This window comes from Sceloporus undulatus, chromosome 3, assembly GCF_019175285.1.
Source record: "Sceloporus undulatus isolate JIND9_A2432 ecotype Alabama chromosome 3, SceUnd_v1.1, whole genome shotgun sequence".
Classification (NCBI taxonomy): domain Eukaryota; kingdom Metazoa; phylum Chordata; class Lepidosauria; order Squamata; family Phrynosomatidae; genus Sceloporus; species Sceloporus undulatus.
Window position 1 is genome coordinate 27499999 of NC_056524.1, and position 13360 is coordinate 27513358.

Sequence of the window (13360 nt, forward strand, 5' to 3'; positions counted from 1 at the left end):
TTGGAGAAAAAAGGCTCTGTTGAGTATTGGGGTGGAGGGCAGCTGCACAGTCCTATGTATTATGGCTTTAAAATGTAGTTGTACAGCAGCCCTCCAAGTATGCGATCATTTTGCTATGCTAAAAACATTTGGCAACAAGCGAGAATAAAAATAAAATAATTCAAAAACAGAAGTATAGAGGCATTAATTTCTACAACTAAGAACCTGGATCAGTTTTCCTCCAATTTTATCATAACCAATATTCACCAGGAAAGGAAAAAATGCCACCAGCCCAGAATCAATGTGGAGATATCTCTTCAGTCATTTTATATTGATAAAAATGTTGTCTCTAACATCAGATCACAATATTAGCTTTGATCATGAAACTACTTAACCATCATTTCTCTTCCTCTGTTTCACTTCCACTTCCTTAAATAGTGAATAGTCTTATCAAGTCATCACAAGTAAAAATTAGTTATGTTTTACCACAAATACTGAAAAATCTTCCCCGTTAAACACCAAGCTTATTCAGTAACACATTTTCTGCATATACCATTTTTTCCCATGACATAAAATTTCACTGCGTACTGTCCACCAGAATACTGTATGCAATTACCCAATATTTATAGCAGGAGCAAAATACAGTTAAACCTTCCATATCCACAGACTGAAATAAAATTCTAAATAGCAAAACTTGATTTTACCATTTTATATAAGGGACACCATTTTACTAAGTCATTGTATATTTGAGTATCCACCGATTCTGGTATCCACTAGGGGTCCTGGAACCAAATCCCAGCATATGCAAGGGCCCTCTGTACTAGTATACGACAGAAGCTTACCATTTCTACAGATTCAACAAGTATTTTGCAAAACTGGTGTTCCTCATAATGTTTTTTGCTTAAGTATTACTGTATTGCATTCTCTTGATGCCACACCTTCATGCTAGAGAAATTCCTTTGAAAGTAGCAGGAGCAGCATTTAAATGAAGTGCACGACCGTAAGGATTTAGCCTGATGCAAAACCTAAATGTCAGATATTGCTACATCAGAAAAAACTTGAAGGCACATAACACCAACTAACTGTAGAGTAAGATTCCAAATCTCCTTTCATTTTGAAATATCTGTGTTACTAGTAAAAGGAAGCAGGGAATTTTCAAGGAAGGTGGTGCGTTGGGAAAATACAGTCTACTTATCAATCCTCTACAAAGGCAACATTGAATCTACAGAACCAAAGAAATTACCATTACTGTACAAAATAGTTTTAAAAACACGAATAACTGTTAAATGTAATAAATGAATATGATTTCAAAAGTTATCATTCATAATCTATTACTATAAAACTACATGTGAATATTTACTACTGAAATGTTTTTCAAGACTCAAATGTTTATTTGATAGCTGAACACAGAATACATTATGATGACAATCCCATTGCAACTCAATTTGTATACACTGGTAAAAAGTAACATTTAAAAAAAAACAGATCTGCAGCTTATTGGATGTTTCAATTGTTCTAATGCTGCACAAGCCTCAACATTTGTTTTACTGTATCCTGCAAGCTGACTTTTCATTTGCATACAATTACAATGGATAAAGATTTTTGTTTCAAAAGATAGGCATTATAATGAAAAATTAAAATGGTTGCTTACAATTAAAATCAAGGACAGTATTCATAACAATGTTTCAGAACCATTTAAACTGATTTTATAGTTCATAGTAAGTAAGTAACTCACAAGTTTCACAGCATGGTCATATAATATTTTGTTAAAGTCACAAACAACTGACGTACAAAATGAAACACATTATTTCTCCTCTATGCTAAAGCCTATGAGTGAATACAAAAGTCTAAAGTTTACCAAAAAAAATGATTTAATGACTACATTAACAATAAAACCGTTTTGAAAGTAACAGCTAAAATTTTAAAGGCATAACACCAGGTTGTCATTCTTTTTTCCCCAACAGTACAAAATAAAAAGTTTCAGTATCTGCGCCGCTTGTTAGGTCCTTCAAAGCTGCCCCCTTGGGTTCCTCTACCAAAGCCACCGGGTCCGCTATTGACGGCACCTACACCACCCATAGCTGGTTGAGGAGTTTCAGAGCCTGTCCTACTAACCATAGGTGAACCCATTTGTGGTGGGCCTCCTTGAGGGAATCTCTCAGAATGCTAGATTATGTCCATTTAAAACAAATTACCATTGGAATTACAACAAAAAATGGGGGAGTGGTGTTTTCATGAAGGTCAGCAGACAATCCAGCAGAATCAGGATGATACATAGAAGGAAGAAAGGAGCAAATAATTTTAGTCATTATTTTAAAAGTAAGCTAAAATATAAGCTAATTGTGACTACCAATGTATTAGGTTAATGGAATCAACTGTAGGGTAGACTAACCTGAGGTAATAGATTCATGAGTAAATTCGATTTAAATTTTAGTCAACAGAATAAAATTAACCAATCAAATGTCATCATCTCATTGTACATTTCGCCTCCAAGTTCCCATTTGATTCTACTCTTGTCCCTCCACATTTGCAGCTTTGACTTTTACGGATTTGATTATTCACAGATTTTAATAAGTTCTCTCTAGAAATATCTAGGTCCTCCAGCACAACTCTATGGTCAACTTTAACCAAACGTCGCACTGAAGGACCTTCAGATTCCTACAGAGAACACTCCATTAGGAATTTGTAGTTACTCCAGCACAATTCTATGGTCAATGACTACAGATGTTGATCACAGAGTTGCACAGAAGGACACAGAGATTCCTAGAGAGGTCTTCTCTCAGGTAAAAACATAGTGTTCTTGTTATTTGTGGTTTTTCCACATTTGTGAGGGTCCTATGCCCCTAACCCCAGCAAATGTGGAGGGACAAGTATACTTCTTTAAGCATGTAAATTTCCAGTTGAGGCATTAAGAACTTACTAAAATAAAACCCAGCTTATAAAAAAAGTATCTGCCTCCAATAAATTTTAAACTATGACCAAATTTAAAATTTAAAAATAAATATCCTTATATAATCAGAAAAGCTAAGTTCACCAACCAAAATCATAAAGTGAAATCATATTTTCTTTTGAAGCCAGATGTATCTTTAGAATGAAACACAGACATGCTTAGAATAAAGCAAATAAAATAATGGAAGCAGTTAGTTTCGAGTAATTTAAGTCGAACGAATCTGTTAAGTATGACTAAAATCTGGCTCTAATCCATACATTTACGTAAGTATAATGCCATTATGAATATTGGTTTTCCAGCTGTCTTCACTGTTTTGTTTTCCTTCCTTCAGTTATAAATTATATAGACTCCTCCTCCCAAAAAAAGGGGGGATCAAGAATCACAAAGTTTTACAAAGGACCAGTGATTGAAAGATTAAAAATGCATGCAAGGAAGGCAATTCTACTTGTTGCAGTGTGTGTGTGTGTGTGTGTGTGGTATTTTCAGCAGGTTCTGCTTTCTCTTCCTGACCATGCTGTCCTGAAACAGTTCTCCAAACCTCAGGAGTGATTTTTTAGGAGGGCAGCAAGGAAAACAGTAATTGGAAATGCCTTCATCCATAAATTTATGGACTAATGGTGCCATTGACTTAAAACAGGATTTTTTCGCTTTACACTAATTCTCTTTTCAGTATGCTCATTGTCTGTATCAGGGTTGGATAGAATGTGGCCCATGAGCCAACATGGATGCCAGTACAGCTTCCAACACTCCCAGTGGTTTTAAAAAAAACAGCTGAAAGCACACCGTCTAGGGCCCTTACAATGCAAAGTAACCACATTATGAGGCCCACGCCTAACAACTTGATGGTTGGGGGTGGGTGGGCTCCTGAACCTAAAATTGGCCAGGAAGGCTTCAAACAATGCAAAAGTGTCCACACAACATAATAGAAAACAAACAGCTTTTTAAGTTACAAAACATTATGGGGTAGTCAGGAGGAGCTGAAGCCCTCCCAAGTCTAGCAGGGGCACAGTTCACCCTTGGCTTACACGGGGGATCCATTCCGGACCCCCCCCCCCGCATAAGCCAAATACTGTGCATGTTCAAGCCCCATTCAAGTGAATGGAGCTCGTGTATGCGGCAGCACGAGGGCGCGCCCCATTCATCTGAATGGGACGTGCCGCCCCTTGCGCTCCCGCATGGCTTTCAACATATGCTGAAAGCTGCATATGACGTGGGCGCACTGTACATGCAGTCCTCAAACATATGATAGGTGCCCTTCCTGATCTACATTTTTGCATTTGAAATACAGTGGGACCTCAGTATCTTGTCATCTGCAGATTTGAGCATCCGCAGACAGCAAGCTCACGTGTGCACGTAGCCATGCCGCCATCGGGAACAACTGCACTGAAGTCCTTCCTCCCTCTCTTTTCCTTACGTCCTCCCTCCTTCCCTCCCTCCCTCTGAGGCTTCTGCTTTAGGCTTGGCTTCAGGCACAGTTCAGAGGCAAAGTCTAGAGCCCCATCAGCCAGAGAGAGCCAGAGCCAGCACTTGTGTCTCAGAGCCTCTCTCACCCCGGACCCAAAGCCCAGGACAGAATCTCCAGGCTCTCAGTCCCAAGCCTCCAGCCTCCACCTCCAAACAGCCCTCAAAGCCAAGGCCAAGGTAGAAGCCTCAGAGGGGAGGGAGGGAGGGAGGGAGGAAGGACTTCAGTGCATTTGTCCTTAATGGTGGCACAGCCACATGGCCATGCTGCCATTAGGGACAATGGGACTTGAGCATCTGCAGATTTTGGTATCCCCAGGGGGGTCCAGAACAGATCCCGCACACATACCAAGAGCCAACTGTTACTAGAAACAGGGCGGGGAGAACATTTTCAAATAGACAAGGTTGTATATTGGGTTTGCCTGCAGGCAGAACAAACAATGCTAGTACAACGAATTCTCCTCTCCCTCCCACTACCCACTATACCCCAGATCTGCTTGGGAGACCCTGTAAAGCAGATATGAGGGACAGAGGGAGGGCAGAGTCAAGAGGAGTTCTCGTTGTATGAAGTTTGTTTGCATGACACAAATCTTTAGAACAGTTGCTTATTATAAAAATGAGGGAGTGTTGGAGACATTGATAGATAAAAATAAGGAGTACAAGAAAGTACAGTCATTTCTATTTTCTTCCTCAAGAACAAAATCTACATTTCAATTAACTGATGCTGAGTTGTCAGTCTCTTCTGAGAAGTCACTTTCATTGTCAGCAATAGTCCACATACCCTAGACTGGTCCCATTAGTTAAAACGCAGCAATTTGTTGTGACAGAAAATGCCAGTGTTTGAGAAACAAATCTGGTTCTTTGTGCAAGTTAGTGTTAATCCTTCAGTTTGCAATATACAGTGGTGCCTCGGGTTACGAAAGTAATTCGTTCCGCGGCCGCTTTCGTAACCCGAAAAGCCTTTGTAAGCCGAAATGCCATAGGCGCTAATGGGGAAAAGCCGCGATTCCGTGTAAAATAGCGCCGAAAAGCACCAAAAGTTTTTTCGTAACCCGAAAAAACATTCGTAACCCGGAACAATTATTTCTTATGGGATTTTTTCGTATCCCGAAAATTTCGCAACCTGGGTATTTCGTATCCCGAGGTACCACTGTAGATTCTTCTTCTTATGGTAGAAAATATTTGATGCATGGTAACAAATGAAACCCTTTTTATGATGGGCAAAATGTCCTCTTCTCCTGTTAATATCTGGTTCTTCTATAAGAAGGTTTACAGAAAAGGGGCCACCTGCCTATTTCAATATTTGGTCCATGCCACAGTGGGTTTATTAAACTAGTTATCATGTGACATGTCTTATGTAAAAAAATACCTGGGCCTTTGTTATTTCACTGCAATAGTTTTACTGCATTTTATACTTGCTTAAACTTAAGAAAGAACTTGTCTCTTCAAGGAATGGGAGCTGATACAGCAAAGTAGAACAAGTGAAGGTCTATTTATATTTACAATTACTCTTATTACATAAATATCTTTTCTTTGGTACTCAAGCTATAAGATGGAATTCTAGACTACTAAAGCAAAGATAATGAAAGCTCTCTTTCGTATTTGTATGTTTAAACTTGGTCGCATCACGTTTCTTTCTTAAGTAACCAAATGTTGAAACAACACTAACCTTCAGAAAATCTGTTCCTAATATTCAATCACTCAGGAAGTTTTACTATTACAACCTGATGTGTCATCAGCATGGTAATTAAACTTATTTTTCAAAAACAATATTCAAAGATATCTTCACACTATTTATCATTTCAGTTCATCACTCATATATGCATACCAGCCCCTTATTATAAAATGAATATCCATTCTCAGGTATTATTTGTCTATAAAAGTCATATACTGTTGGTATTTTGTTTTTCAGGGGAAGCCAGTTTTTGTGTACAAGTAGGCAATAAACTGTCCATTAATAGCTATTCTAAATACAAGGTTCACAGAAAAGGATCTGAAATGTTAAAACTTGCTTACACTGGAAAATGCTTTTTGACAACTAAATTTGCGTAAAGAAATTTTATGTAAAATGACCAGTAGGAATACATTATTTTTCAGTAGCAAAGGAGTAACTCAAAGGTCCTGCTGCTAACCTGCTGTTAGTGTGAAGTTATCCTTGAGGAAAATAATTGTGCCATGATGAACCAGAAGGGGAAAAAAATAACTATGATACATTACCACAGCTCCATTATCTGGCATCATTGGGGTTCCAATGTTTGCAGTTCCTTCCGGCCCCATGGAAGGACCAGGGCCCATTGCAGGGCCAGGCAACGTTCCTCTGTTGTTCATATTCATAGCCATCATTGGAGGTGGAGGAGGAGGACCTTGCGTTCCAGCAGGTGCTGGGCTAAAGGCATCTATGCAAAACAGTCTACACTTAGAGCCATCCTAACTGAATTTTAGAGAATTAAAAAGTTACAAGTAAAAATTATACAGAACATCCATTACTTGAAATAAATTATCTTTATACTTTGAGACTGTACATTTACTCACATTCTCTGGTTTTAAACAAGAGTTAAAAGAAAACTGCCACCCAAATTAAATCTGCACTTTTCAAGTTTGTTTATTCTTCAAAGAGAATAGCTAACTTTCTTACGTAACTGCAGTAACTTTCAAGCTGTCCCCAATTCAAAGAGCCCCAGTGCTGATGTATGCATTTATATGTTAACCTTCCCCCCCGCCCCACCAATAACACCAGTTACCATATCCACATTGCAAGTGGCTAATAAAACTGACATTTTATCATCCTTTCCCATGTATTATAGAAAACTGAGCTTGGGGCAGTGACAACTGGAAGAAGCAGACAAAGACCCAATGCATAAGTCATTTGGGAACACAATGTGTCATAGTAGACTTATCTGTAATACAATTTTTAAAACCTTGCAAAACTCTCTAAAAGGTTGAAAATGCCTACAAAATAATACTAAATTATGAGCTTTATGTTGTAACTAAATGTACAGAAGAAAAAGGAATGGCAACTGAATGCAGTCCACTAGAGACATTTATATTCAAGCAATAGGCCATTTACTTTTACTTTACAAGGCATAGTGTTAATTTGATATGTTTTTCACTCAAAATCTAAAAGTAAATCCATGACACTCTGAACATATTGCAGTTATATTCTAAAAGCTAACATATTTCCTTATAAAATAAGTTTCACATTAGACTTAAATGGTAATGCTACTGAATCTGCAATTGCTGCAGGAAAAAATATTTTGAAAGCACATAATCTTAAACAGTTCTAACATTGTTCAAATGTGTAATTTAAGATTTTTCCGAAATCATCACTTTATACACTTTTTTTACATGAGTCCAAATACCAACCATGATTTAGTGATAAGCACTAAGGCCATGAATGTATAATTCTGTTATCCATGGTTTGGTACTATATTATACTATTGATACGCATAATTATACAGTTTCTAAAAAAGACTGTTCAAAACAATATGCAGCAAAGCTTATTTAAAATACTAAGAATGTAGGTGGGCTAGAAACTGTGTATGAACACTGCAGAAAAAAATTATCAATAAAAAATGAAAGCCTTCAGAAGCAAAGAATTTGTCATTGCAAGTAGCAAGAGCAGGACAATGGATAGTTCTCACAGGAGAACATTCATCAATATTGGGACTATCATAGAAAAAGCCCCGTTTGTGCAAGCTAACCCATTTTCCACACATTAATTTTGAACTAGCACTTCATTTGTAATGCACATCAATTGGATTGAGCTGCTGCCAACAGTACTGGTAATTTCTCCTCATTCCTGAAGACCTTATGCAACTAAAAACCTACTCCAAATAGCTGGAAACCCTGGGAGCAGGCTTTTGGCACCAAGTACTGTAGCAGGAAAACGGACCCTGATTCCCTTATCATTAGGGAAAAAAAGTACACTACTTGATTACAAATGTAGAGAGGCCCATACCAACAGAAATATTTTCAGAAAGCATTAGGATGAGGTGGTATAGGACTATAAAGGTCAGGAAATCATGAGCAGGATCAGACTCACAGATCTTCTCTCAAGCACAGATCATTCACAACATCAAAGAAACTGGCTTCATTGAAGAATAACTTAAGCTTGTCTATCACTGATTTCTCAAAGTGGCCAGAAAAGGGTCTCTGATGATAGCACAATGATTGGTAAGCACCAGGGGGAGGACATGCACTTAGCAACAGTTAAAGCCTGAAACATGAAGATGGAATGCGACAACTGCTAAAATTCAACTTGGGATAAATGTATCTGATGTAGCCCCAAATTAGACACTTTTGTGGTTTTTAAACATATACAGGTTGAGTCTCCCTTATTTGAAATGCTTTGTACAAGAAATGCTTTGGAATTCAAAATTTATTTGGATTTTGGAGTATCTGTATTTGCATATACATAGATAATGAGATATTTTGGAGATAAGACCCATGTCTGAACACAAAATTCATGTGTGTTTCATATGCAAAATTATTTAATATTTTAAATAATTTTGTGCATGAAGCTAAGTTTGAATACACTGAATCACCAGAAAGCAAAGGTTTCATTATCTCACCCATGAAAAAGTTTTGTTTTTGATGTATTTCAGAATTCCAGTAAGGGAGACTCAACCTTTATTACCGACTTTTAAAGTACATTATCACAGAAGTATTTTATAGTTAACTTCTTAACTGTTTAAGGAACTAAAATGCTTAATTGTATTTTTGCTATCCATCATGTTTCTGATTAAGTCTAGGACCTTCAATAAACAATAACATATCCAAGAGGTCAAACCAGGATATTACACAGAAATAACTTAATAAAATTAAACTCCTCCCTGTACTAGATACATACTACATTTTGCTAGTCTCCAGAAAGAATTATGAAAACAAAAGTAAACACAGGAACCCCTACCATACAGTCAATATTTATTATGTCTGTATTTTCCAATTTGTAAATCAAAGATGGTTACACCTAAAATAAAATTTTACTGGAAGTTATAATTTACTAGACATGAGATTTATTACAAGAATATTTAATACTAATGAGTACCATGTACAGTCTCAAAAAAGTTAAGAAAAATAGCCTTTTGCTTCAGATCCCTACCTCCCATGTTTAATGCTCCACGTGGACCCATATCACCCATTCTCATTTCCTGTTCTCTCTGTAAATAAACATAATTTCCATCATCAACCTATCACTTATTGCTTTAACATTTCCATTGCTTCAAGAATTGAAAAGACTTTTCCAGTGATTTAAAAAAAATTTGCATAAAGTCAAAAGAATTCAAATTCTTTAAAAACAAAAGACCATAAATACTCGTATAAGTCCTACTCTTAAGACCAGGAATCTCTTCAGAAATTATCCAGTCCACAGAAGAACTCTAGAGAGGTTCTCACGTTTGCTACCGTTCTCCCTCTCTAGGGCTAGAGGAGCAAGATATAAATGCATGAGTATGAACCTCTCCTGATCTCACCTATGACAGTGTCTGAGGTGCTGATAATGTCTGAACTGCCCCTATAACTGGTTCATACATTTGACTTCAGCCTCCACATACCTCAACTGGTATATTTCTAACCTTTGGTGCACAAGCATCCAGGGCATTATGGATAATGTCTAGTCCAGAATAGGAAGAGATGAATAGAATATAAAATATTATTCCTGCATCAAATTATTTTCTGAAGTAGGAGGACACAATGCAATGACTAAGGAGGCAGCAGTTATTTATGTGTGTATCAGTTTAAATTGTTAAAATGGTGTCACAATTTGGAGCCTGATCAAAGACAGGCACGACAATCATGAAGTAGTCACATAGAGACCAGAATCAAGTATATTCATTGTACCTAAAGGAATATGAAAGTATATAGTGTTGTTTATACCACCGCATATTTAGTATTACAGTGAATCTTAATTATAGTACATAATGTGATCATGTGCAGTATTAATACTGATTAACGAGTTAAAAACATATCAGATAGGGAGAGGTTTTGCATAAATCCAAGAATTTAAAATAATGACATGGGGCGCAGGGTTATCAGTACGCTGATGACACCCAAATTATTTTCTCTATGTCTCTGACTGATGCAGTGACTGGGGATGGCATCTCTCCTCTCGTGGCCTGTCTAGAGTCAGTAATGGGCTGGATGAGGGAAAACCGACTCAAATTGAATCCAGAGAAAACGGAGGTACTAGTGATAGGTTCTCCTGGTCCAGGAATGGCGGTGGTTCCACCTGTCCTGAACGGGGTCACGCTCCGGATGATCTCTCCCAGCGGTTTCATGTAAATGTTAAATAGCATGGGAGACAGAATGGCTCCTTGAGGGACCCCGGTTTTAAGGGGCCTCTCGTCAGAGCACACGTCTCCCAGCTGCACCATCTGGGACCTCCCGGAGAGGTAGGAGCGGAACCACTGGAGCGCAGTGCCCCCGATCCCCACCTCTGCCAGGCGTCCCAGAAGGATACCATGGTCTATGGTATCGAAAGCCGCTGAGATGTCCAAGAGCACCAGCAGGGACACACTTCCCCTGTCGATGCTCAGACGGAGATCATCGACCAAGGCGACCATGGCCGTCTCAACCCCGTGACCCGCCCGGAAGCCAGTTTGAAATGGGTCCAGATAATCCGTTTCATCCAAGATCGCCTGAAGCTGGATCGCAACCGCCCTCTCGATCACCTTATCCAAAAATGGTAGCAGCGAAACAGGCCGATAATTATTATGTACCAGGGGGTCGAGGGAGGGCTTTTTTAAAATAGGTTTTACAATGGCCAATTTAAGTTGAGATGGAAATAGCCCATCCCTCAGAGATGTATTAACTATCCGGCGTAACAATGATGTTACCGCCGGTCCCCCCTGGGCCGCTAACCATGAGGGACAGGGATCAAGAGAGCAGGTTGTTTTCCGAACACTTCCGAGGATCTTGTCCACATCCTCGGTACTCACCAACTCAAACTGATCCAGTTTAACATAGTCCACGGAGGCTCTGGACACTTCTACCTTAGGTTCTGCTAAAATGTCGGCGTTCAGACCTTCGCTTATACGAGAGGTTTTATCCGCAAAAAAGTCGTTAAACAAGTCGCAGCAGGCCTTAGAAGGTTCAAGGATCTGGTTCAGGGCGGGAGGGAGCTGAGTTAGCTCCCTGACCACCCTGAACAACTCTGCCGGACGCGACTCTGCGGACGCAATACGAGCACCATAGAACGAATTCTTTGTTGCTCGTATTGCCTCTCCGTAGTCCTTTAACAGTTGGTCTAGGAAAGTTTCCAACCAGACAGGAAATGTCCTGTGTTATTAATAATTACAGCGCTATAGAAATAAAGTTTAATAATAATTAATAATTAATAAAAGTAAATAGACCAGCCAAAACGGGAGCCCACCAGTCAACACAGGACTTGAAGATTTCTGATGGGAGTAGATCTTCACCTGGCACTTTGACTTCAAAGAATGTATGGTGTTTTTTGTTTCAGACACTGTGACTGGGGGCCACAGAGATACCTCTGCTAGGGATTAATTTTAGTTAATTTTATATGAGTTTTTAAGCGTGATCAATTTTTTATCCTTGTATGTATTTAGATATTCTAACATTAGATTTTTTATTATGTATTTTGTACTTTGTCTTCTATTGATATGGTCAGCTGACTAATCAATAAAATTTGTTGTTGTTGTTGTTGTTGTTGAGAAGTAAGCCTGTAGGTTTATCTAAAAGTTGCCTTTAGATAACACTGGGGTGGACACATATGCTACAAAACATATGAAACCATTCAGTACACAACCACATTGATTGTGCAATTAGGTATCAGACTACTATGGCTGGGTCCAAGCATCAAGTTAAAAATAAGGGGTTAATCCAATTACTAAAATCAAGTACACAGAACAGCCTTAATGCAGCAATATATACCATATGCAAGATACGTCTCCACGAGGGATCATCATAATTTTAGGGAGAATTTAGGGGAGAGAAGGAAAATATCACAAAACTACCAACAGAATATGATGAGGCAAACAGTAAGAGAGATGTTGTTGGATATTGACCCTATGAGGTTTTAAATAATTCAATAGATGGATTATGCAAAGAAATTTAGATGAGAGTAATTACAAACAGTGGTACCACATGTAGTGCTTATACATAATATACAGTATTTCTTTGTGACCAGAATGGCTCCTGAGGTAGTTTATATAATAATATAGTAAGAAACCCAATAAAACTAACATGTAACAACACAAAATACAAAAGAGTTATTCAACCACCAAAATGTTTTAAAAACTGTTAAAAGTCAAAGTGTAAATGTCAATAGATTCTTTAAAGACAGTAAAGAAACTTACATACACTTTCACCATACCAGAATGAAAACCTAAGAAGATAATTAATGTGATCTATGATCAATGTTGCAAATTAACATTTAGGAAATCAAAAGAAAGGGACAGTGTAAAGTGTCAACTGTGAGTGAATTAAGCCATTGTCATACTGTTTGAAAATTATCAGATTCTTTTGTTCCACAAATGACAGATTATACAATTCAAGAAACTGCAATAGAATTAAACTGTTTAGTTCTGCTTTCACTGAAGTAATTAATCAAAGAATAATTTAAACAGCCAAAAGTCTTGTACATTCTTTCTAGATCCTGTTTACAAACAGTAAAATTGTTAGCACAGATCAACAAAAGCAAGTATTCACAAATACAAAAAAATATTGTGCCATAATTTTATACAGAAATACTGAGATATTTAAGGTCCACATCAGTTTTATTAATATTAACAGAATATGAATGCCTGCAGTACTAAAGTAACATCATGACATATATAAGGTGCTCCAAGCTATGCCAATTCTCCAGGTCACTTGAGTTAAGTACTTAGTAAAACAGCATGTGATAACTAACTAGACTCCTCAGAAATCCAGGCAAATATTTCCATATCAGGTAAATATACCTTTAGAAGGGAAAGTATTTTGCTTTTTTCCTTATCTTGTCTGCAGAACAAA

The 13360-nt window shown here is 37.8% G+C and overlaps 1 protein-coding gene across 12 annotated transcripts in view; it reads right to left on the reverse strand.

Moving 5' to 3' along the window:
• The window catches only part of PSPC1 (paraspeckle component 1), a 73163-nt gene that overhangs the window by 33602 nt on the left and 26201 nt on the right, over positions 1-13360 (reverse strand). Inside the window, exons 7-9 of one of the 12 annotated variants that reach the window (XM_042457254.1) lie at positions 9492-9549; positions 6608-6786; positions 1330-2145 (exon numbers count right to left, since the gene is read on the reverse strand). The exons of 10 other annotated variants lie outside the window; for them this stretch is intronic. In XM_042457254.1, coding sequence (XP_042313188.1) covers positions 1960-2145; positions 6608-6786; positions 9492-9549 — 423 coding nt within the window. In that variant the 3' untranslated portion in view covers positions 1330-1959. Of the gene's footprint in view, positions 1-1329; positions 2146-6607; positions 6787-9491; positions 9550-13360 lie in introns of those variants that run through there. One more of the 12 variants, XR_006102845.1, reaches the window with a different exon arrangement.